This window comes from Trachemys scripta, chromosome 5 (assembly GCF_013100865.1).
Source record: "Trachemys scripta elegans isolate TJP31775 chromosome 5, CAS_Tse_1.0, whole genome shotgun sequence".
NCBI lineage: Eukaryota > Metazoa > Chordata > Testudines > Emydidae > Trachemys > Trachemys scripta.
This window is the reverse complement of record NC_048302.1, coordinates 60177054-60203109: the sequence shown is the minus strand read 5'-3', so window position 1 is coordinate 60203109 and position 26056 is coordinate 60177054. Positions and strand designations below refer to the sequence as shown.

Here is a 26056-nt window from a genome sequence, read left to right as displayed (position 1 = left end):
GAACCAGAGGTTAGAAGGGACCGCAAGGGTCATCTAGTCTAACCCCCTGCCAAGATGCAGGATTTATTGTGCTTTCTAATGAAGCCCATTTGCTGTAAGAGAAGTTTTCCTTGGATATGAAAAAGACTGGTGAGAACAATTAAGCAGTAGCATTTATTACTTATCGGAAGAATAGCATTAGTACAAGTTCCATCTGAGGTTCGATAAGAGCAATAATGAATTTTTTTGTGTTTGGGTCTTATGTTTAAAAGTTGTTGCTATCTGACTGCTATTGATAGTCTATTTCCCAGTGAACAAGCATGAAGAGTATTAAAACTTCACCTGATAATTTGTGACTCAATCTCAACAGGCTGTAGTGTTCAAATACAAAGACTTAATGGACAGAAATACCTACTGTCTCCACGCTCTCTAAGGTAATGTGTTTTAGTCCTGATTTGAGGCAAATTAGCAGAATGGTACGATGGAACTTTGTATTACTGCTATCCTTACTATACCAGTACTTTGGATAAATAAAAAGGACTTCTCTTTCTAATGCCTTCATTCTGGAACTATTTTATACAACTAAATTCCTTTTAAAATAAAAAGAATTAATAATAAGAAATAAAGAGTTAAGTTTTTAACAGCCATTTATTTGAAGTGAAAAAATGAAGTATGAGACAAAGATAAAGTATATAACAAGTATTTAACAGAATATCAGATAATTATTTTGTTACTGTTTTATAGTTATTACACTTTTATTATGACATAAGAATCGAGATTTTTCTCTTTTCATATAAATTATTTAGGGACACTGTCAGGTCCAATTTAGCTCAATATTTAGACTTTCTAAAATGTAGCTGTATAAAAATCTCAGTACAATAAAAATGCCCAACAGGGACATATTTAAAAAGTAAATAATAATCATCCTCAAGCATTTGCTACTGTGTGAAAACCTGAAAATTGACGAGAAATGAACTAAACAAAAGTAAAACTGATTAGTCCACTTTCATTGTCCGAGCTGCCAGAAATGCAAAAATAAGCATAAATATGGAAGAGTAAATTTAGTTTAAATAATCCAAAGAAATTTTAGAAATCCTAATGTGATTTTTGGTAACAGAAATATTTCTGTAAAGATACTGAGCAAAATGAATCCCTAGCATTAACCACAGAAATCCAACTGATCCAGTATTGCTAAATGTCATTAATATCTCTGTATATTGTTTCCTTTAGCAAACTCTGCCTTTTTATTTCTGTAATGTTTTAAAAATACCTCAATATGCAAATGTAGTAGTTAGTATCATCTCTAAATCATAGTATTTTTAATGTGTCCAAAATTTCATCACATGCTTTAAATCTTACAGCCTGGCGTGCATAAATATATATACATGCTTTGTAACATTTAATAAATTTAAGGGACCTCACAAAAGGTCAAAACCAGTTCATATGACAGTTCAAAGTTCTTTAAAATGGATCACCATGGAAGGGTTCTTTAATCTGAATCATCACTACTAAAGTAGGAGCTGTCACAATATTCTGCTGTGTAAAGGAATTTATGAATAGTTGGGTTCATCTTTGGTATCCAGTGTCTCGGCACCAAAAATGTTGAGAGGTTGAACAAATCTACGAACACCTTGTACCTGTCACTGAAAAAATAAAATCAGATGCATTAACTTTAATATGGTAGCCTAGAGAGGCCATAATTGGCTCTACAAAGCCTAATCTTGGTTCAGATCTATCAAATTACATTACAAAGGGTCCTGGGGACTCCCAATGTGTTTGAATGATATACTACACAAGCTAACCCCCATGATCTTCTAATGGAAAACATCCACTAGTTATGACTTCAGATTTTTTCCACCAAGTGTGGCAGTTCAGACTAGAGCTGAATGACACAAAGTTGATTTGGATTCATGTGGTTTCAATCTCCATGATTTTTCATTCTTAAATGAGCCACAAAGTGAAACTCAACCAAAACTGCCTTCATGTCAAAACCATGTTTTTTCATGGCTTCTACTCACAGTCATTAGCTGATTTAGGCTTGAAATTTAGGTTCACTGGAAAGCCTAAGAGCCTTTTGTAACCCTAGCCCAAGTTACATTTGTAATAAAACCCCAAACCTGGTGCATTTCTACTTTGACTGTTTGATGAAAATTACAGACAATTACTATCTCAAACATCATTTCAGGGGAGTGAGCTAAATCAATATGAGAGCTGTTGGCAAAAGCAACAGAGTGTTTGAAACTAATAGTTGCATAATACCTTCTACCAAAAAAACAAAACAAAAAGATTCCAGCTCGAGGAAGAGATGTTTTCATGTATGCTTCAAACAATTCAAAGTGTTTTTTGCATTTTGCTCTCCAGGCACAAAACTCAACTGTCAAGGTGTAGGTACAGATATAAGCTTTAGGGTTGACCGACTGACTGGATATGAGAAAATATTAAATGACTGAAACTGTGCATTTTCAGTAATAAATCAATCTTCACATCTGCATTGACTTCTATGGACTATCCCCTCCTGTCACTTGGAGGAGAAAAAAAAACAAAACCCCTCTTCTTTCTCACAAGTTGACTGACAAAACACAAAAAGGAACTGAAAAGCCATAAACAGTAAAGCTAATATCTTTTACCAGCATATGTTCAAGTGTTCCCGGTCCCTAAATTCAAAGAATAGTTTAGCTTTTAAGATAAAAGGTCACCATTTTCCTGCTATTTATACACAGCTATTTATATAAAGACGCCAATGTTCAAAGTGTCGGTAGACACTGGTTATGTAATACTAATTGAAAATAAGCAATATGTTTGGGCCTATACTCTTTTTTTTTTTTTTTTTCTGGAATCTTTCACTAATACTAAAATACTTTTTACATGGATATGATGAAATGAAAAGTATTATTCATATTAATGTAATGTACTGTATGCAGATTAAGGAGTGGTAAAGAATAATATTGTGAAGTTTAAATATTTTTTCTTCATGCTTACCTCACTGTTGAGCGCAAATACTGATAGCCTGATGATCCTCCAGTGCCAGCCTTGCTGCCAAGCATTCTGTGCACCAGGCAGACATGGTTGTCTAAGCAACAGAAATCAATAGAATTTGGCATTTATAACTTACTTTTTATATTAAGTTGCTGCTTTAGGATACAAACAAGGGTTTGGTTATAATGGTGTTGACCACTGAAATTCCAATTAAAGCTGGCCAGATAGAAGTTGTATTGTATCACAGTTTCATGTGAGGTACTGAGGTTCAGGGGAATGCTTATGACCATTTTCTTGGGACATCAGAGATAAAGGTCATAGAGAGAGTGACCCACTAGGTCATCAGGGAGACTTTATCACTCTTCAGCATGTTGCATATTGAGTAAGGAGTACTGTTAACTGTCATCCCATAGATTGCAACATGTTTCACCCTGTTATGTAGACAGAGGGTAAGAGAGTGCAAAGAATGTTTGGGTAGAGAAGAGTCATGAGGTGAGGGGAGAAACTGGGAAATATACAGTAGTTCTCTTAGGGTACATCTACACTACAGCGGGGAGTCGATTTAAGATACGCAAATTCAGCTACGTGAATAGCGTAGCTGAATTCGACGTATTACAGCCGACTTACCCCGTTGTGAGGACGGCGGCAAAATCGACTTCTGCCGCTTTTTGTCGGCGGCGCTTACTACCACCTCCGCTGGTGGAGTTAGAGCGCCGATTCGGGGATCGATTGTCGCGTCCCGACGGGACGCGATAAATCGATCCCCGAGAGGTCGATTTCTACCCGCCGATTCAGGCGGGTAGTATAGACCAGGCCTGAGATAAAAAGATGGTGCCCCAATTTGAGGCACATCATGGAGGTGATAGGTTTAGCTTCAAAAGGAAGGCAATAGCTGTTCCATGTATATGCATCAACAGCTAAGGAAGTGTCACACCTGCCCTCTAGATCAAAGCAAAAGCTGTTGTCCTTAGAATAAGAAGGGGAGGAGGTCTTCTGAATTCTAATTGAACACACCTTGGTTACAACTATAGTAATAAAGGGAAAAACAATCTTGTACCTAAAAGAGATACTACCACGATAAAGAAGGGGAAACTTACATCTCCATTTGGTCATGAGTATATCAATATCCATGAGAGAAGAAAGAAGCTGAAAAGGAACCTGAAAGCGAGGCTCCTCTCTTGAAAAATGAAATACAAGACACAAAGAAAGTTCTTATTACCTTACTGATATTTTCTTATTGTGCCATGTTTGTCAAAGTACCACTTCAAGTGTGCATAGCACTGACTTTGGTAATTCCCCCCCCCCCCCCCCCAAATTTCTTCTACCAATACAAAATCAGTATTCTAATAGGTGCTTTCACCCTCCTAAAATGTGAGTTGCATTGTGTTCCATGTTTATAGCAATTTGGCCTTAGGAGAATTTAAGGACCCTGCTAAAGTACAGTATATGATTTAGAATAGCTTTTCAACAAATCGCAAATTGTGTACATACACAACTTGTGGTATATAATACATCATCTACCCTTGACTTCTTCCTTTTGTCACCATTCCCACTAAATCTTGCAGAAATATCACCTTACTGTACCTGTAGAAGTAGATCATTAAAGCTCCTTTCAATGCTTTATAAGAGAGTCTTCTTTCTCCTGCAAAATTACAGATGTTAGTTTTTGCGTTAATTTTCCTGCAAATGTCCAGAGTCCACTATAGTATACAAAAATATATGGTAGGAAAAAAAGTATACATTCTAGTGTTTAGCTATCAGAGTTGCTTCAAAAGTAGCTGTATACAGAATTCCACCATTACCTGGAAAATTGCCAAATCATAAAACTCAAGATTTAAAAAAAGCAAATCACAAGTAACTTTCTAAGATAACTTTCTTCCTTGTATTTTTAAACTTCTTTTCACAAGAGGTCCAGTTACTGTTATCAAATTATCTTTTTCCAGATGTGAACATAACCTACCTTTACTAAGAAGATGTTCATGGCGTTTTTCATCAAATAATGCAATAAGAATCTCTTTTTGTTTTTGAAGTTCAGCCAGTAGGTCCTCTTTTTCCTCTGACTCTTGTTTGGCCTTTAAAATATAAAACAAAATAATTGTTTTTAGAAGAGGCCTACAGTTTTTGAATTATTTATTATACAGTTGCAATTTTCAGCATCATACCTCTATGAATTTACACATTTTGAGTAAGGACCAGGTTTTCAAACAAGTTAGATATACCACTGCCTATGCAAAACACAATTATTACAACCAGTGCATGCACAAATGTACCTAAATCACCACATCAGTTAGCCAGTTTTCATACCTAGTTGAGATCAATGCATGCACAAGATGGGAACACAATTACATAATTCTTTTTTTTTTTAATCTGTCCTTAAGTTCTTAGAAGTCTGATTTTATAGTTTCTTCATTTGAATGAAGAAAGAAAAAGAAACCCAACATTTAGAAAGACAATCTTAGAGCTGGTCAAAATTTCCTGGATTTTGTTTACAGAATTATTTTTTTCATTAAAAATATGATTTGACCTAAAGAAATTCATTTCCAAAAATGAATTCTCAAAATTCACGAGAGAATTTTGTTAGATACATAATCATTCACATCTAGATATTTTTTGTCCTCTTGAGCAACTAAATGATTTGTTTTTAAAAGCAAAACATTCTTCTCATGCTAATATTCATATATAGTTCAATAAGTTCAATATCAGTATGTGGAAATCCCTTCTTGTCAAACCCATATATACCATTTCGTAAAGCTATGTGAAACAGCACAGTTCCACCTCACAATGGTGTATGCAAACATTTCCTTCCATACGGATTCCCATGGGCTTGTTCTTAGAAGAGCTGCACTTTGATCTTCAGACTCAAGTGCCTGGGGTGAAATTCTGGCCCCAGTGAGGTCAATGGCACAACTCTTATTGATTTCACTGGAGTCAGGATTTCAACCCTGTTTTTTGCAATCAAAAAATCACTCAAATAGCACACGTTTTAGAAGTCAAATTATAAACTGGCCCATATATGCCCGAAACAAGTGCATAGTTCCATTGCTCCTTAAAAACAAAGTTTGTTTAAGACTGAATGAACCAAGGGAAAGGAACAGTGATTGGGTTAAAATGTTAACTAAAATGGCAGGATCTTCTTTTATCACATATCTTATGCTTATTGATAGACTAAGGATACATAATTTACCTGAACCATTGCCAGTTCTTCTTCTAGACTTTTTAACACATTCACTTCAAATTTTCCCCAGAAATTAAATCCTTCTGGTTCTAGTCCTGGTGTTCTTTCCAGCCATGCCTTAAAAATAAAATAACAAAGCAAATAGGTGATACAGATCATGAGTTTACTCTTAAATGATCCCAGAGTTGGAAGACAAACTTCGCACTTCTAATCCCATCTAACATTGACTCCCTCTGTAGACCCGGACAAGTCACTTCAGCCCAAAAAAATGTTTAGGCATCTCACTCCCATTGATTTCAATAAAATGCCTAAATACCTTTGAGAAACTGGGAATTTCTCGCTCAATCAATTTCTCCTTCCAAAAATAGGGTAAGAATACTACTTTAAAATAGGGCAGATCTACACTTAAACACTTACCTCCACTAATTGCAGAAGTGTTGGCTCCTGCTCTGATTTAAGCAGCAGTTCATTCTCATGTCCCTTGAAGTTATCACGGTAATGCCTTCTGTTATAAGGGACTCTCAGGCTCTGTGGGACACCAATCTTATTCTCTAACAGGCGAAACTGCAGGCTCTGAAAACCTGATGCTGAGCTTAAGTAATCTCTTTGGGTATGGAAAAAGATAGAGTAATGACATATTATTTCAAAAATAAGGGTATTTTGTGGTTTTCCTATCCATAACTAAAAAAAACTATTTAGACATTTCTAACATTAAAAGCATATCAAATAGACGCTCTGATATACCGCAACATTGACATTTCCTTTGTTGCAACCCAGATATCACAATGAAAATCTGATTTCTTTATTTTAAAATAAATAACAACAAATTATATATTGAAATTAATATTTAAAAAAAACATGTTCAGAGGGAAATTTAATATGAATATTAATTTATTTCTAAACATACATAGCCAAACAGGTATTAAGAAAGGTGTCTTGAGTCATTAAAATTAAAATAAACTATAATATGTTCATTGGTGTTTAAATTATTCCATAGATCAGAACAATGTTTTGTCTGGGTTTTTTTCTGGACAAAAGGATAAGGTGTCGGTGTCACCATGGCTAGTTTTTTATTATGTGGGATTGATGTAAAATTAAACCATGTTGGCAAGTTGGAAGAATTAATTAATAAGGATAGCCAGGATTCCCATTTCCTGGCAAATTTAGTGGTTCAAAAATAAGGGAGACTGTGGTTATAATAATGGAATTGAAAGTTGTTGACTTGGTTGTATAATTGCCTATTATACAATAATACATTTCTGAAAATTGCATTTGAGGATCTCTCAAACTAGAAGGTTAATCCACTTATTTTCTCTCTCTCTCCCTGTTTTTTTTTTTTTTTTTAATTTAAAAATGGGAGAAAAGGATTATGGCAACCTTTAAGGACCATGAGTGATGTTTTCTGGGGTATTATGAAGTGGTAGTAAAAAGTGGAGAATTAGAAGGCAAATATATAGGTTGCCAAAAGGATCCATGAAGGGATGGGAACTGGATGACATGACCACATGTGACCCAAGTGGAAACCACGGGAAAGTTAGAAATGGGGGTGCATTGAGCAATAGTGGAGCTTGGGTGTGAAATTAGGAGTTCTTTCCTAGAAGCGAGACAGGCAGATGGATCCCAGAAGCCAGGCCAGCAGCCAGAAAGAGCTATACAAGCTTCCAGGCAATACTGTCTGCTTCTATCGGTAGATGGAGAGGAGAAATTCCTGGTAGGGAAATGGGGAAGTGTAGAGAGATGGAGGGTCAGTGGCAAAAAGCTGGCAGCAACATGCTGCTTCCCACAGGCTTTGGAAACATTATATTTCAGTGATCCAGGACCACTGCAAACCTTTTGAAGTTTAGATGTGTGAAGCCCCAGAACCAGTGGGTTAAAACATCTAGCTCATGCGCTAGATGTGGAACATGGGTTTCTCTCACCCACACAAGTTTATGAATTGACATAAAATGTTGCAGAGAACATGTGGCTGTGAATAGTGTAAGGAAATTGCTAAGTCTTAACTTGGCATTACCAAATGACAGGACATTTTGATTATTTACATACTGTTATTTTAGTTTTGTAATGGTGATCTCAGCTAGCAAAGTCAGATACAAATAATTAAGACAAACATCTGTTTAAAAACCTCAGAATACATTGGACTTGCAATCAAGTTAGAGACCATTATTGATCTTTATCTTTTATTAATACAGCTGCTTCTCTTCAAAATACACACTCATTGTGCTGACCAGGGACGGCTCCAGGCACCAGTGCAGCAAGCAGGTGCTTAGGGTGGCCAACGGAGAGGGGCGGCACGTCCGGCTCTTCGGCAGGAATTCGGCCGCAGGTCCCTCAGTCCCTCTCGGAGGGAAGGACCTGCTGCCAAATTGCCACCAAAGAAGAATGAAGCAGCGGCGGTAGAGCTGCCGCCGAAGTGCCGCTGATCACAGCTTTTTTTTTTTTTCTTTTCTTTTTTTCGCCGTTTGGGGCGGCAAAAACGCTGGACCCAGCCCTGGTGCTGACCTAATTGATTTAGTTCTTCAGCTGAGTGGTAGAGGCTCAGTCTTTCAGTTCTGAAAGTCCTGGATTCAAACCGCACTGTTAGCTCTAGTGAGGACAGTTACATAAGCATTGATGCTAATCAATAAATAATAAATAATATTTACCTGAAATCAAAGAAGTCCAATGCAGTCATAGTTTCTAGAACCGAAAATTGCTCCACAAGTAATTTAAGGATCATTGAAATTCTGTGCATTCGAGCAACAACCTTGAGCATGTTTCTCTCATCTCTCACCTTATTAGAAAAGAAATATTTATGACCAGATTGAGAATGTTGAGCTGATAAGCCATTTATACCTGTGTGTTCTACCCATCAATCTCTTTTAGGATGTTATTCACCCATCACTGCAGTATCTCAGTGTATTCCGTGTAAAAATCAATAGCAAAGTTTGTATTTAATGTAGACTCATGCATATAACTAAGATCATACGTTTTAGGCTTTATATATACACAAAAGATCAACTGTGAGGGCTTTTTGCTCTGGCTGCTTACTCATTCTAATTGGGTCAGTTATAAAGGAGTTATTTTTCCCATGTTTTTAACTCAAAAAGTTACTGAAAGAGTTGTGACACCTTATAGACTAACAATTTTACTTGGGCATAAGTTTTCATGGGCTAAAACCCACTTCATCAGATTCATGGAGTGGAAAATACAGTAGTAAGATATATATAGCAGTACACAAATCAGATGTCAAGAATTATACATTCAAGAAACAGTAGCAGAACGCTTCAACCTCCCTGGACACTCAACAACAGACTTAAAAATGGCAATTTAAAAAAAATACCCTTCAAAAACAGACTCCAAAGAGAAATGGCAGAATTGGAATTAATTTGCAAACTGGACACCATCAAATTAGGCCCGAATAAAGACTGGGAATGGATGAGTCACTACAAGAACTAAAAAAAAAAAACTAATTTCCCCATGCTAATTTGCCCCTACTGTTACTCGCACCTTCTTATTAACTGTTTGAAATGAGCCACCCTGATTACCACTACAAAAGTGATTTTTCATCCTGTTGATACTAGCCCACTTTAATTGATTTGTCTCAACTCCCCACTGGGTAAGACAACCCCCATCTTTTCATGTACTGCTATATATATCTTCCTACTGTATTTTCCACTCCATGCATCTGATAAAGTGGGTTTTAGCCCTCAAAAGCTTATGCCCAAATAAATTTGTTAATCTATAAGGTGCCACAATGACTCCTCGTTGTTTTTGCTGATACAGACTAACACAGCTACCACTCTGAAAACTGAAAGAGTTGAAAGTCTAGGCCAAAGTCATTCACAGTGTAATTCAATTAGAGTAAATGGAGAAGCAGGCCAGAGGAAACAGGAGAGGTAACGTGGCTAAGAAAGTGGTGTGGCACAGCTGAGAAGATGCTTGCTAGCAAACAGAAGAGGGGATAAAGGAAGAAATAGGAGAAGTGAGTGGGGAAGGAACTGCAGAGCAGTTCCCAAGTCAACTTTGTGTCAACACGGCCATTGCCTTCAATGGGGTCAGGCTTCCACTTGAGATTGCTAAGGCAGTCAATGAGTATAACCAAGAAATACCAAACGAGGGATGAAAATGCTACATTTTAATCTTTTTCATAATCCTCCCACTGGTTTCTGAATTTCAATTTTTCAACAACATTTTAAATTACATTTCAACAAAATATTACTTTCATGGAGAAACATATCCCATTTTAGAGATGGTTAAAATTTTCTGAATTTCAGATTTCAACAAAAAATAATCAACATATTACATTTCAGCAAAAAAAAAAAAGGGGGGGGGGAATTTTTCATGAAACTTTTTGCATCTTTTTCCCCACATTTTACTACAAGGTCTACTTCCAAACAATGCTATGTGTCTTTATAATATCCACAAGTGCTGGATTTTCATTTACAACTATCAGTTTATTATTAAAATCCCATACAGCAGCCATCTCTGATTGACAATGCATCAGAGGAAACTCAAGAGTTTGTCATTACAATTCATAAGTGTATAAAGAATTTCACTTTGGGGCAGTGTTAATAAATGCTCAAAATATTCACTTTTTTTTTTCAGGTTTCATCATATAACCATCTGCTGTTGATGTGATAATTCCCCTCAACAGTTTCATCAAATCACATCCAAATACTAGAGATTTTTTTCCTATTTTATTTACCAGCAATTTATATACTGATGGATAAAAAAAAAACATTAAATATTTTGCATAATATTTTCTGGACCAGAAATTTCAGAGGTAAGGGACACTTTCAACATACAAATAATAATTTTAAATAATTTTGCTATTTTAAAAAAATATAGACAGATAGATGGCCTATGGGACATTGAATTGTATAAAATTGCTGGTATATAAAACAGGAAAAAGTCCTCTAGTATATTATTTATAATTTTTCTCTTAGCCATGCTTTTTTGGCAGTAAAATAATTCTAGGTTAGTATTTGCAACCCACACAGATAACCATCATCAGAGCTCTTGAGTAGTTTGGCCAAAGTGATTGCTCCTGAAGAGTGATCTGTGTGGGTCAGTTACTTTAGAGGATACAGTCCTCAGAACAGTGCATGATTTTACAGATCAAAATATGTGGACTACCATTATGATAGTGGTATCACTAAAGTGGTATCACTAAAGAGCTGAATTTCAGCCTTAAATCTCATTTTTGGGGTATGTGTTGATTTGGTAAAAATCAAACTTTCAGAAAGAGGCTTGGGTTTTCATACAATAAATATTTGTATATAACTTACACGGCCATTCTGAAAGATCACCCGAACTGAGTCCAGTTCCCACAGAATCTGCTTAAACCAAAGTTCATAAGCTACAATAAAAAAGGCATTGTTAGTGTTAATTTCATTGCCATTGCTGGTATGTAGAAAGAAGTTAGGCAAGTAGATTAGGAGGTTAATTTTCAAATTTATTGTTAAACCTTAATTTAAAATTAATGTTCTATTTCCATGTGATTGGGTTGTAAGAAATACTGATTTACAAATGTACCTGCTGTTTAAAGAATCTCTCCCTTCTTCAGACCATTGTTGCATGGACTAATTTAGCACCTGAGACTGTTAACAGAACTAATTACAGTATATTCTCTTTTAGAACTCTAGGGTGGCATATAGCATATTAACAACAGTTGGGCAGAGGGGAAAACCTGGCCAGGCTACCAAGACAAACCAGTCCTCTTACACAAAGCACCATGAGATGTGTAATGTCCAAACAGCTAAGACAGAACCTCAGTTTTAGGATGTCTTCTAAAAAAGACCCAAATACAGTAAACAGCATAGTACTCATTTTACTATTTTAGATGGCTGAATCTGCTCCACCACAATTGAAGCTACAGTTCTGAGGAGTCTAGGTGTTCTAAACCTGAGACTTAGGTCACTAAGCCATCTCCATTCTTATGTATATAATTAATTATGTTGAGGGGTATTCTCATTCTCTACTAAAACTCTTCAGGTATGGATTATGGACTCACACACACAAATACTGTATTGGCATGGAAATGGAAGAGAAAGCTGGTATTCGTGTAGGAATTTATAACTGTATCCAAAATCAAAACAATTTCTGTGCACGTTTTAGCACCAAACAAACAAATGGTGTGATTGCACCAAACAACAACCTTTTTCTGTCCTGTAGCTTACCTTGATGGGTCACAATGAAAAGATGCTCATCATGGATCTTGTTTCCTTTTTTTTCACTCTGCAGCTCTTGAGCATTCAATATTTTGTCCAGCTTTAAAAGAAAGAATTTTTGTAATAATCTCAAACTCCACTGTTGGTTTTCAACAAAATGTTCCTGATGGGAACTTATGTGAATATTACAAAAAACAAACAAAAACAAAAAAACCCACAGGTTTTTAGTTGCATTTTATTTATTCTGCACTTTAATAGTGAACCAATCCATTGATTTTTTCTGTTGTTTATATCTGGGAGTAGATGAAAGAAATATGATTCTCCCACCCTCAGTGGAGCTATTGGCAGAGTAAGATACTATTTGGAAAACATACCTTATGAGAAGGGCCTTCCCAAATTCATGGCCATGAAAAACATGTCACGGACCATAAAATCTGGTCTCCTCCCGTGAAATCTGATCTTTTATGTGCCTTTATCCTATACTATACAGATTTCATGGGGGAGACCAGCGTTTCTCAAATTGGGGGTCCTAACCCAAAAGGCAGCAGAAGGGGGGAGGGTCACAAGGTTATTTTTGGAGGGTCACAGTATTGCCACCCTTATTTCTGCACTATCTGAGAGCTGGGTGGCCAGAGAGCAGTGCCCATTAGCCAGGCACCCAGCTCTTAAGACAGCATTCTGCCAGCAGCAGCGCAGAAGCAAGGCTGGCAATACCGTATCATGCCACCCTTACTTCTGTGCTGCTACTGGTAGTTGCTCTGCCTTCAGAACTGGGTTCCTGGCCAGCAGCTGCCACTCTCCAGCTGCCCAGCTCTGAAGGCAGAGTGTCGCTGCCAGAAACGGCACAGAAGTAAGGGTAGCAGTATTGCAACCAACTGTACAATAACTTTGTAACCCTCCCAACTCCTTTTTTGGGTCAAGCCTCAAGGGGGGAGGGATAGATCAGTGGTTTGAGCATTGGCCTGTTAAACCCAGCGTTGTAAGTTCAATCCTTGAGGGGGCCACTTAGGGATCTGGGGCAAAATCAGTACTTGGTCCTGCTAGTAAAGGCAGGGGGCTGGACTCAATAACCTTTCAGGGTCCCTTCCAGTTCTATGAGATATACCTATCTCCATATATTTAATTACAAATCCATGAAATTTCAGATTTAAATAGCTAAAATCATGAAATGTATGATTTTTAAAATCCTATGCTTGTGAAATTGACCAAAATGGACCATGAATTTGGTAGGGCCCTAATTATGAGAGATACTGGAAGTCTAGACGCTCAGTCTATTTAGTTTATCAAAGAGAATGTTAAGGGGTGATTTGATCACACTCTAAATACCTACATAGAGAAGAGAAATTTGATAGAGGGCTCTTTAGTCCTGCAGACAAAACTATAATGAGATCTAATGGTTGGAAGTTAAAGTTCAACAAATTCAGATGAGAAATAAGGCACAATTTTTCAACAGTGAGGACAATTAACCATTGGAATAAATTACCAAGGGTTGTGATGGATTCTTCATCACTGGAAGTTTTTAAATCAAGATAGGCTGTTTTTCTAAAAGATATGCTCTAGTTCAATAACTACTATTGAACTTGAAGCAGGAATTAATTCAGGCAAATTGCCTGTATTATGCAGGAGGCCAGATTGGATGATCACAATGGGTACTTGTGGTCTTAAAATCTATTAATCTTTAACATGAAGAAAAATGGCAAAATCTAGCCATCTATTGACTTTTAGATACTCATGCGTTCTTTCAGGCAGTATAGTTCAGAAAGCCATTTGAACAGCTTTTTCATTTGCTTTTTATTAAAGAAGATAAGGAAGGGATGGGAAAGGAAAATAGCTAATGTAGTCTATAAATCATATGTGAATGAAATTAATTTTCAGTGAGGCAGAAGCCCTGCAGAAAAAAATGCTCTGGTGATCATCTTATTAAAGACCGTATTGTATGCAGACACACAAACATGCTGAATCAAAGTTGCCCGGGAATCATATTACTGGCATTTCCTAAATTCTGAGTGCTTGACATTGTTCTTTTAATGAAGGTTGTTTTTTTAAATGTAATTATATAAATTTTAGGACAAATTCTGTATAAGTCTAGAGTAACTTAACTTATTTCAGTTTACATCAGTGCAACTGATGAAAGAACTGGGTCCATGAGCTAAACTTACAACATTTTACAAACACAAACCTTTTTTTTTTCAGATTACTGCTCAGGGATTTAATCACAATGGCTAATGAGAACTGCAGAGCCCCTGCTGAGCATACTGAAAGTTTGCCCTGGGTAACCATCTGCCAAAACAATGAATCTTCTGCTTTGCTGTGATTTATCAAGGTGATGTGTTATATGCATCTCAGTGTAACTCTCTACTTGAACCCTTCTCCATTCACAATTTAGCTGCAGGGCTAAAATAATTGTTTTCTCAACAAGTTAAAAAATAATCAAGCATCCCATTAATATTAACGGGTATGTGAGCTGTCATGGAATCTGGGGTGGGAGTTTGTTTAACTCAAAGGACAAGAGATATAGATGCCTGTGGATACATCCTGAGAGCTGGGAGTGGAACAGGGATCAGAAGGACTTGCCTTGATTGTTGGCCTTTGCTGGCAGAAGAAGGGAAAGGAAAGTGCCATATGTCAACATCTCAAATTGTAACAGGCATCAGGGCAGTAACATAATCCAATCTTCACACTTACATGTAGATAGTCGCAATAGATAAGTCCACCTTTGCTGGCTTTATTCAGCCCTTCTTGTGACTTGTCTTCTCCTTCCTCATCCTCCAAAGACAGTTTATTAAAATTAAATCTAGGAATAAAAGAAAATTACTAAATAAAATAACTGAGCTAAAAATGTCAGAGCAGTAATTGTGCCTAAAATTTAAGCATTGATCTGCTTCGGTGGCTCAGTTTCGCGAACATATATGATAAGCAAAATAAACAGCATGTATCTATCTTCAACCTTTATAGCATACACATCACTATAGTATCTAAGTACTTTCATAGCTACTATATCCCAATAGCCAATACTCAAAAGAATTCTTAGTCCAGCTTCCTTCATTCAGTGTTGTCTATATAGTTATTTAAATCTTGGTAGTTAATATCCTCCTTTTGAATTTTAAACTTAACATTCACATTGTATCTATCCTGTTAACTGACATTATGCAGTAAATAAAGAAATATACTCACTGATATTTGTTCCCCCAAAATGGGCACCCACTCATGGCTCCAGAATCCAATAACTCGCTGAGCAATGTTCCCCAGGGATATATTCTACTAACATTCCCAAACCTGCTGTAGCTGCCTTTTATGTAACCTGATCTTAGTGTAAAGGCCAATCCCCTACTACTCCATCTGCCCAACCCTGTCATTCAGTAATTATTACAGAAGGTACCCGGACACAAACCTCAGTAAGTATTTGTTTTATTAGCTGTTTAGTTAGTTGAGTCACCCAAAACAAGAAGAGTTGCAATGCTCACATTGGTCAAATATCACATACTGTGAGCAGCTTTCACTAAAGTTCTTCTGACCTTGGTCATTTTCAGTCAGGCACATACTCTGGGATCAAAGCTAATACAAATAAAAAAAATCAATGGGAATTCTGTGCATGAGTCAAGGGCAGAATATGGCTCTAAATATTGAATCTCATGGATTACTGAAACAGGATTGTAATCTTTAAACCCAAAGTCAAAATTTGAAGGCACTTTTGATTAAAAAAGAGTGAAGTCTGTATTGGGCAGAGATGGACTATATCCCAAAGATGGCCTGAACCCCTTCTGGAATTAACTCCAAAAAACATTTTTTTTAAAGATTACTTACACAGTCACTTGCCAATTAAAAGCAAAACAATTATTTTATTAATAAATATCCATGTAAATTCTCATAGGACAAATAACTTCCCAGTGGTTTAAATATAGTAGGGTTTCTTAACTCTTGAAATATATTCCCAAGTAAAAATCCCATTCATATTAGTTGACAATGGTTACGCAGTTCTGTTTAATCATCAGCTTAACCACAATGGAGTAACGTATACATATGTTGGAGTAGTTGAGATATGGCTCTTTCTGCTCTGTGCTCCCAAGTTTCCAGGATTTTCAAGAGAAACATTATCAATGTTCTGTTTTATTGTAAACACTTCGGCCGCTCCCCTAAGCATCAGAGTCTGCCTCTGATACGTCATGAGAACCCTCTGGTGCCGTCAGCTGCTCTTGCCCCTATGAACTAATACATTTTCATACCCGGGGTGTGTGGTAATGGAAGATATAAGCTCCCAAATCAAGTGACTTTAAAGTCTTTACAAATAAAAAGATAAATTGTGCTTTTAACACATTAGCCATGTAAAGAGAAGATTGAGTGACTGGAGCAACCAAGCAGGAATGATGGGGCATTCTGCTGATGCAGTGCAAAAAACATCACAGTACTTTGAACACTTTCTGTTCTGATTCACCAATAGCTGAACAATCAATCACATAAGGTATAGGTCAGACAGAAAATTCCTCCTGACATCTCCAAAATGCTTAAACTATGTTAAAGGGCTAGGCATCTGATGAGACCCAAATAGCTTTGGGGGCGGGGAACCCCATCACCTTCGTAACACCCATAAAGCATAATAAATGGAAATGGAAAATATCACAGTACTCTGAACACCACTGTCGCCTCATTGACAAAGATTTATAATTTCCTTCTGACTACTGGCCCCATTTGGCTCCTCAGCTAGGTGTGTATTTTTGAGGGATGATGCCAAGTACTTTCCTGTTTATACAGGTGACTCTTGACATTTCAGTGTAATGATGTGAGAATGGTGGATACATTTCTCCATGCTTTTGGATGAGACATATGGAAGCAGGAGTGTGCCTGCCAGAAGTTGCCAAACAAATTTTGTGGTGCATAGGGGGAAATATCCTCCACTTCCCAATAACAGCAAACAAGTAGCTTGTTTGTATACTGCTCCACTGTGGCATAGCTCAGAAAACATTCAATTCACCACGTTTCCAAATGCCCTAGTTATGGGCAGCGCATATAAGAGGCTTGGGGAGGCTAAGCCTCCCCAAAATAATTTGCCCAAATAATCAGGAAAAAGAGGCTGGCCATGAAGGGGGGGAAATGCTGGATGCGTGTCACCTCCCTTTGGAGGCTTATCATTTGCATTGTTTTTCACTTTTCAGCAACCCTCCATGCTATGGCGGGTGGATGCCCCTCTTCCTTTTCCTGCCTTTGCCGGGTGGGTGGCCTGGCTCCCCCCCGTCCTGCTGCCTGCCCTCGGCCTTGCCATCCACCTGCTCATGGGTTCAGACTGCCTTCCTGCTCCAGAGGGAGGCTTTGGTGCTGCCTATGCAGTTGGCCACCGCCCCTGCATTCGAAATCTGTCTGTCAGCAGTACTGATTTACTAGAGATTTCAAATGAGCTTTGGAAAGCAGGAAGCCCACCACCTTTGCACGTGAGTCTTCCTGTACATCATTTGGTTTAGTAAATACAAGGCAAAACTATGGAGTAGCATCCCCAAACAAAAGACTCACGTGCCACCTATGGCCTAGTGTCCTATATTCTCACATCTGCATCTTCCAGCAGTTTCTCTACTATTTCACCAGCAGCCAAGGATCTCAGTTATGTAATAATATGAAATATAAATGTCCAACAAGATACAAAATAATTATTTCCAACATCTTCAAAAGATCACAAAGATATTGGCCAAAGGGCTGTATGAATGGCTCATCTCAAGTGCTATCTGGGCCACAAATAAAATCTGCTAACCATGCTTAAGGTGCATCATGCTGATATTAAGAAAATATACATGAGAATTCTGCAGACTGTACATTCAGTATTGCTGCATCAATGCAGAAGTGTGGGATCCCCAGAGCCATAAATCAACAAGATGTTCAACCAGACCCCAGAATGACAGAATAATCTGAGCACCAATAGTCATTACAGTCACTTAGTCTTACTCAGCTCCTTTGGCTGTCACCGATCTATCCATGCAGTCACGTGAACTGACATTCAGAAGACACAGGTACCTAAGTTTTCAAAAGTAGCTAGTGATTTTGGATGCCAAAGTTGACATACTTTAAAGATGATGGATTTTCAGAAGGAGCATGCTCAGCACTTTGAAAAATTGAGGCCCTTCTAGAGGGGATCAAATTGAGTAGCCAAAAACTGAGGCAGCCAAAATCACTAGCACCTTTTGAAAACTTAAGTCTACATGTGTTTTATGAATCCTAGTGCATGTGGCTGCATGGATAAATCTTCACTTTTGAAAATTTAGGATGTAATGTTTAGAATAAGAAAATCATTAATAGGTGGGTCCCTCACATAGTGTTTAAAAATCAGTATGATGGCAGAACGCCTTCCTTATTTGACTTCTTGGCTAGGTGTGCGATTTCAAGGGATGATGCCAATGACTTCTCTTCTCTGCTCTTGAGTCTTTATGCTGAAAGGTGAATCTTTTGACATTTCAGTATAGTGCTGAGAGGAGCATGGATACATTTCCCCTTGGTTTCACATGAGATATCAGCAAACCAGATTGTATCCTTCAAAAGTGGAGGGGTGTCAGTGTTGCAAATGTCATTTTTATGGTAGAAAGGCTTTTTCCAAAGAGGAAGTTTTCTGAAGCATTTTCCCAAAACGGGATTCACCTGATCTCTTCTGGAAGATTGTTCCATAGCCAGATCCCCTCAACCAAGAATTCAGACTCCTGGCACACAATAGACTGGGAAAATCACCTCTGGAGAATATCAGAAATATAGGACTGTTATATTTATGGGTGTGAGGGATCTCAGGCCTCAAACCCAGGCCCACAGACACTACTCAGGCCATAACTGCCACCCAGCAGCTCACCTGAGTAATTAGGGAATGGTCCAGGGAAAGGCCAGCTTGCAGAGGGGCCATCTGCCCCAATCGTCAAGGGAGTACTATATAAACCAGGAAGTAACAACAAGAAGTTTTCTGAGCAACTCGAGGAATCCTTGGCTGGTGGCAAATATGAATCCCACTGGCTTACCTGACTCCTGAGCCCTGTATTCCTGACTGCTCCCAGTTCCTGCTTCCCTGCCTGCTCCCGGTTCCTGTCCTCCCATTGCAGACCCCATCTACTCCCAGTTCCTGCTGACCTGCCCTTAATTCAGGACCCTGCTCCTCCGCCTTACCTTGATACTGGCTCTGACCCCTGGCCTGGCACCTGATACGGTCTTTGGTTTTGACCGTCTGTTCTCACTAGGGTTGCCAACAGTCCCATATTACAAGGGATGTCCCTTATTTCTTCATCTCTGTATAATAAAATCAGAAGTTGCTGAGTGCTGCAAAAAGCAGAAAGAAGTACCCCTGGGGAATGTAGGTGAGTGCTTCTTCTTCTTAATAATAAATAATAAGAATAAGAATATTGAGAGGAGAGGTGGGGCAAGGGTGCTAAGAAAACAGTCCCTTATTTTTGAAATGTTGTTGTTCGTCCAAGTTCGAAAATGACCAGGACATCACTGATTGGTTTGGTTTCTGTGAACACATGAGTAGCTGATCAGGCCAATTTGAGCTTTGAGCTGTCTCTGGCACACTGAACAAGAAATGCCACTATGGGTTATTTGATTAACTGCGGACATGCTGCTGTTGCGAGATTTACGCTACTAGCACTTCTGCTCTGCCTCAGTAGTTCTCCTCTGCTCAGAGCATGTAGCTCCAGTATGGACGAGACTTCACCCGGTAGAACAATGATGAGCGAGATCTTCCCAAAACTCTGGATTTATGTTGAAATGCTCAAAGATAACTTGAGGGAGTCCTTGAAATGTTTCTTTTGGCCTCCCTGAGAGCACTTTCCCTCACCATAAAAGATCTTTGGTAGTCATATATGGAGAGATACCTATCTCATAGAACTGGAAGTGACCCTGAAAGGTCATCAAGTCTTGCCCCCTGCCTTCACTAGCAGGACCAAGTATGGATTTTTGCCTCAGATCCCTATGTGGCTTTTTCAAGGATTGAGCTCACAACTCTGGGTTTAGCAGGCCAATACTCAAACCACTGAGCTATCCCTCCCCATCTGATTTCCCTCATCTGACATCCTGGTAACATGGCCTGCCCATCTCATCTGTGATTTCATCTTCATTTCATTTTTGAAATACAGGTTTGTCAACCCTGGTTCTGACCATTAGGCCTGACTCCTGCTCTGACCACTATGCATGACTGCCCACACCCTGATTATTGCAGCTGGCTAAAGTAAAACATAGAGGTTTAACTAGAAGTCTGACAGTCTTAATAGCAGCAGAAAGAGTTTATGAAAAACCATCTAGAAAAAAAATATTGGAATTACTACTTAATAGTTTTTGTTTAACAGTTATTTCAAAATATTGTTTACAATATTTTTCTTTGTTTGTATTAAAGATTTGTTTACTAGCAAATTTTGCAGTACCCTCTCTTTGAAGATGAACAGGAGTTGTTACTAACATATAAATGCAGCGTTTTGAAAACAATTGCCTGGGGTTGCCTCTGTCTAATACTTTCTGGAAAGTCCTGAAAAGACAGAATTCTGGCCTGTGCTTGAACAGGAGTTAAGGTGAGGTGCAGGAAAAGGGAGTTCAATAGTGGTTGTACATTATTCACCCCCATCTCAGTCATTATAATAACACATAGAAAAGGACTGCTTCTGCATTCAGAGGTAAGTTGCCATTTCTTTGCAGATTTCAACTGAAATAACACTGAGATGACGTTTTGGTGATTAAATACACCATGTTTATTCTCGAAGGTGCACAATTTCAGCCTTTCCAGCAGGACTGGTTAGAAGTAGTTTTGTGTTTAACTTGAGGGAAAAAATACTGATTATTGCTCTTTCTGTAAATTACTGTGAAGATGAAGAGTGTGGGACTTAAACTGGCAAGTTGGTATTTAGCCAGGACAGTTCCAGTAAATTGCCTGCTTTGTAAAACCAGCTGGTAATATAAGATGCCAGTGCTCACTGCACCCATTTTTAAAAAGCCACATTCTCACTCGTTCAGACAGACTAGTTTTGTGCTCCAGCCAGTCAAATTCTAGCCTCCTTCACTCTGCCCACCCTAAAAGTGAAAAAAAAGGGGGGCTTAAGTGAACAGTTGGAGACCATTTTAAAACAATAAAAACAAGAGTAAACAAACTGCTGTCATTCCTTGATTGTACGGGCTAACATCAATGGGACTTAGTTGCGATCTAAGGCCCTGTCATAACTATAAAGGGAAGGGTAATAGCTGTCCTGTGTACAGTACTATAAATCCCTCCTGGCCAGAGACTCCAAAATCCTTTTCCCTGTAAAGGGTTAAGAAGCTCAGGTAACCTGGCTGGCATCTGACCTAAAGGACCAATAAGGGGACAAGATACTTTCAAATCTTGGGGGGGGAAGGCTTTTGTTTGTGTTCTTTGTTTTGGGACGGTGTTCGTTCTCGGGGACTGAGAGGGACCAGACATCAATCCAGGTTCTCCACATCTTTCTAAGCAAGTCTCTCCTATTTCAAACTTGTAAGTAAATAGCCAGGCAAGGCGTGTTAGTTTTCCTTTGTTTTCTCAACTTGTAAATGTACCTTTTACTAGAGTGTTTATCTTTGTTTGCTGTACTTTGAACCTAAGACTAGAGGGGAGTCCTCTGAGCTCTTTAAGTTTAATTACCCTGTAAGGTTAATTTCCATACTGATTTTACAGAGATGATTTTTACCTTTTTCTTTAATTAAAAACCTTCTTTTTAAGAACCTGATTGATTTTTCCTTGTTTTAGATCCAAAGGGGGGGGTTGGAACTGATCCAAAGGGATCTTGATTCACCAGGAGTTGGTGGGAGGAAGGAGGGGGGATGGTTAATTTCTCCCTGTTGTAGATCCCAGGGGGGGGTTGGAACTGATTCACCAGGAGTTGGTGGGAGGAAGGAGGGGAATGGTTAATTTCTCCTTGTTTTAAGATCCAAGGGGTTTTGGATTTGTTTTCACCAGGGATTTGGTGAGGGTTTTTCAAGACTTCCCAGGGAGGGAATCCATTGATGGTGGCAGCCGAACCAGAGCTAAGCTGGTAGTTAAGCTTAGAAGTTTTTCACGCAGGCCCCTACATTTGTACCCTAAAGTTCAAAGTGGGGATCTCAGTCCTGATAGGCCCCGATTCATCAGCAGCCCGTTCTGAGATCTGCACAGAGTCCAGGACAGTGGAAGGGAACTGGCTTGTCACCAGGTGGCAATCATAGGGTTACCAGGTGGTAGTTTGGCCAGTGGTGAAGTTTAGAACAGCCCTGAAGACTGCTTTAGATTGTGGGCCAGCTACAATGGCCCTGTGGGCCACTGGCGAGTAATGACCCAGTTATGCCTCCTTCTGCCTTTGACATACAACCTGTGCCAAGGGCTCCTGTTGGGTGCTGGCTCTGCTTTTACTGGAGAGGCCCTTATAGCTGGCCAGGAGGTACTTCATGGTCCCTTTACTCTAGCACAGTGGTTCCCAAGCTTTAACAACCTGTGAACCCCTTTCATTAAAATGTCAAGTCTCGCGAACCCCCTCCTAAAAATGAATATTTCCAGGGATTTTCTCCTTTACCTGAGTATAAATTATAAAAGCAGTGATCTTGGAAATATAAAATTTGTTTTTATGACTTGCTTATTACACACTATTATTAATTATTATTTATCATTGCAGTATTTCTATTACATTATGAAAATGGCAACACTCTTCCAAGATCCCACTTTCGTAGCTTGTATCACTTTGAATAAGCCTGTTATAAGACAAGGCTCCTATGTTTCATCAAGGAGTATCAGATGTGAAAGAGCATGAAGGTATTTAAGAAGCCAACTCAAAGAATTCCTCCTACACAAGCATTCAGGTCTTGAGCAGTCCAGGCAAACAACGCACATTACAACAAAGCTTAAACTTGTTCTTCATAATAATTTAAAAAACAAGACTAGCTACCTATTTAATTTTAAAAACAGCAAAAAATATCCACCTCTCTTTCCATTTCTTATAAGGAGTCTTGAAGTTTAAATCTCCTCAGTGTGATAGATATGCTTGCTTTGGTCTGCTTAGCTCTTGGAAGTCCAGGGGCTCCATGCTGCTCGCCCCGTGCTGCCTGGGGTTCCTAGGGACAGCTCTGTCCACCATTAGGGTATTTTTTCCTGAGAACCCCCTGTAACATTTTGCAAACCCCCAGGGGTTCACGAACCCCAGTTTTGGAACCACTGCCCTAGCACAACCACAAATGGGCTCCAGGGTATAGATAAAGCTCCCTTATGTGAATACATCTCAGGGCAGAATTTAACCGTCATTTTAATTAATAGAATTACCCTTTGCTCTTGAATGTGACATCTTCCTCTTTCCCATTTTCATGTCTGAGACCCAGAATCATTCAGGGTCTGATGCAACAAAATATGCAGCTGCTACTCTTGCTGTGGGAGACTAGGCAAGGCTGTAATGGAAATCAGCTTTGAGTGCTTCCCCCTAACCTTGTTCAGGTTTCTGCAGTGTGGAAGCCAGATGCATTCTGGGATGAACTGAGATCCCAGTCAATAAATAACTCTAATTGTAACTGTACAGTAAGAATGTTCTGTTCCATCATGAGGCTAAACTCAGACTAGGAAAACACTGACATTCTTGGAACTCGACTGTGTGGCCTTCAACTCAACTGCCATGTTCTCTTGGGCAGGGCTTAGAGTTATAATGCTATAGCATCTGGAAACAGATGGCTGGACAGGGGAATAGGCATCCAATTAACAGTGTCTTCTGTCATCCCCACCCCTCACTCCTTCCTGGTGGCTGGATTAGTTTATCCTCTCTCAGTGGTGATAATGTTCAGGCTGATTCAAACGAAATCTGGTTTGTTTGCTTGGACTGAAAGCAGCACCTCTGGTAAGCAAGTCACAAAGGGCTAGATATACAAAAGGACTTAGGCACCTACATCCACCATTTAGACTCCTGCTCAACTGCCCCCTCCCTTCTAGGTGCCTACATTTCCAAAGTTAATGCTCCCTGGGAAGCTGTGTTTCTGTCAGTAGCATGTTGACATGCTGTGTTTCTGTCACCGCCACCTCAGTCTGGGCACCTAACCCCCACCAGGATCCCCAAGCTAGATGTTCCCCCACCTATGTTGACTACAGGATCAGGACCCATAGGCATGTTCAGAGCATACCTGACTCAACACAGAATAGCTAGGGGTAGATGGAGGAGGTGGAGGATGCCTCTCTTATAATGTTTAGCCCAGGGGTTAGGGCATTCACCTGGAATGTGGGACAGCCCAGTTTTGTTCCCTCCCGCCTGCTCCCCAGCCTGACGACAAGAGATTTTATTCCTCTCAGATGAGTGCTCTAGCTTCTGGGCTATGGGATGTTCTGGTGTGGGTTTCTCTCAGTCTCTGCTGTTGCTCTTTCACGGTTTATAAATAATTCATATGCATTGGTCCAGAGAGTGGGAATGATTCTATTGTCCACTTCTTAGGGTACTCACCTGAACAGTGTGTAAATACCTTCTCCACATCAGGTAGAAAGGAGAATTGAATCTGGGTCTCCCATATCACAGGTGAGTGTATTAACCACTGAGCTAAAGGTTATATGGAAGGCTACAACCTTTCTCGCATGAAATAGCCAACTCCATGGAATAGCTAATTCCAGCAGAGGGGTCATGAATCCATGTGTAGGTTGGCAGCTCCCTCCAGCCTGGACTTAGACACCTAAGTCCCTTTGAGAGGTGTGGCTTAGGACCCACCTCTCTCTTCATCATCTTCTATTGGCTAGCTTAGGCAGCTTTCTCCTTAACATGCTGGCTTTTGTGGTTCCTATTTTAAAACCCCTCTCCTCCTCAGGCAATATGTAGGGAGCCTAGGCACTTAATTCAGGGCTGTAGATTTCACTGGGTGGAAAAGCATTCAGAAATAAGATGCTGCAACACTGAGCATTAACAATGCCTAAGTCTTTTTGTGGATCTAACAAAATGCCAAACGGGAACCTCCCTCTGACCCAGCCAATTGGAACTCTGCTAGACTGGGGTCAGCCAGAAGTTATTCTTGGCACATTTTACAGTTGCTGGAGTGAAGTTTACAGAACACATTTTTCTGTGTGGTGTTCTAAATGTAAAATTTTAATGTACTGAAGATAGAGAAGTAACTAAGACCCGCTACTTACTCTCAAGTATCCACTTGGAATTCTTTCTCCTGTTGGAGCAGAACTAGTTTAACCCATCTGTCCAACTTGGCCTATGGGAAATACATTAGAAAAAATATTTTATATATGAAAATGACCTGACCACCAGCATCCTGGTTTCTATACAGAAATTATCATTATGACTAAAAATTTACCTGAACTTAATTTTCATTTGCTTTCACAAAGTTTCCATATTTCAGCAAAGAGCTGGGAAACTCTTCGGCTATATATAAGTGACACTTCAGGCACACCGTACTTATGATTCTTCCCGCACTACTGGTAACATTTTCTATCATTAGTTACACCCATGCAATTCCAGTGAATTCAATTAAAGTAGAATTTGGTCCTGGGATCCCACAACACTTCCAGCATAGTAAATAATGGAGAAGCTAGCAACATTTCAGCCACTTCTCAGAAATTCTGTTTGCAAGTTATACATGATATTACTTCTAGAACCTCATTATTCTGTGCTCTCTCAGCCCCCAGTTCAGGCAAGCACTTAAACATATGCTTAATTTTAAATGTAAACATGTGCCTAAGAGCAGTCCTGAACAGGAATGTTCTTCCTGAATTGAGGCCTCAAACACATAAAGCATAAATGTCCTTCTCCTCTTAGGTTTGGTAATTTTGCAACTGAAAAGCTTCAAAAACGGACTTCAAAGCGAAACTGCTGAACTTGAATTAATA

At 39.0% G+C, this 26056-nt stretch overlaps 1 protein-coding gene across 2 annotated transcripts; it reads right to left on the bottom strand.

Annotated features, from left to right (window-relative positions):
- Positions 1-608: 608 nt before the first annotated feature.
- TDO2 (tryptophan 2,3-dioxygenase) lies at positions 609-23641 on the bottom strand. Of its 2 annotated transcripts, none has more exons than XM_034770973.1 (12): positions 23522-23641; positions 14965-15073; positions 12289-12379; positions 11398-11468; positions 8773-8900; positions 6548-6734; positions 6140-6247; positions 4916-5027; positions 4540-4597; positions 4053-4132; positions 2959-3049; positions 609-1622 (listed from the first exon to the last, which is right to left on the bottom strand). In XM_034770973.1, the coding sequence occupies exons 1-12, from the start codon at positions 23581-23583 to the stop codon at positions 1469-1471; spliced, it is 1251 nt and encodes a 416-aa protein (XP_034626864.1). In that variant the 5' UTR covers positions 23584-23641; the 3' UTR covers positions 609-1468. The 2 variants fall into 2 exon arrangements, with proteins under 2 accessions (XP_034626864.1, XP_034626865.1); XM_034770974.1 differs by lacking the exon at positions 23522-23641 and adding an exon at positions 15454-15614.
- Positions 23642-26056: the final 2415 nt, after the last annotated feature.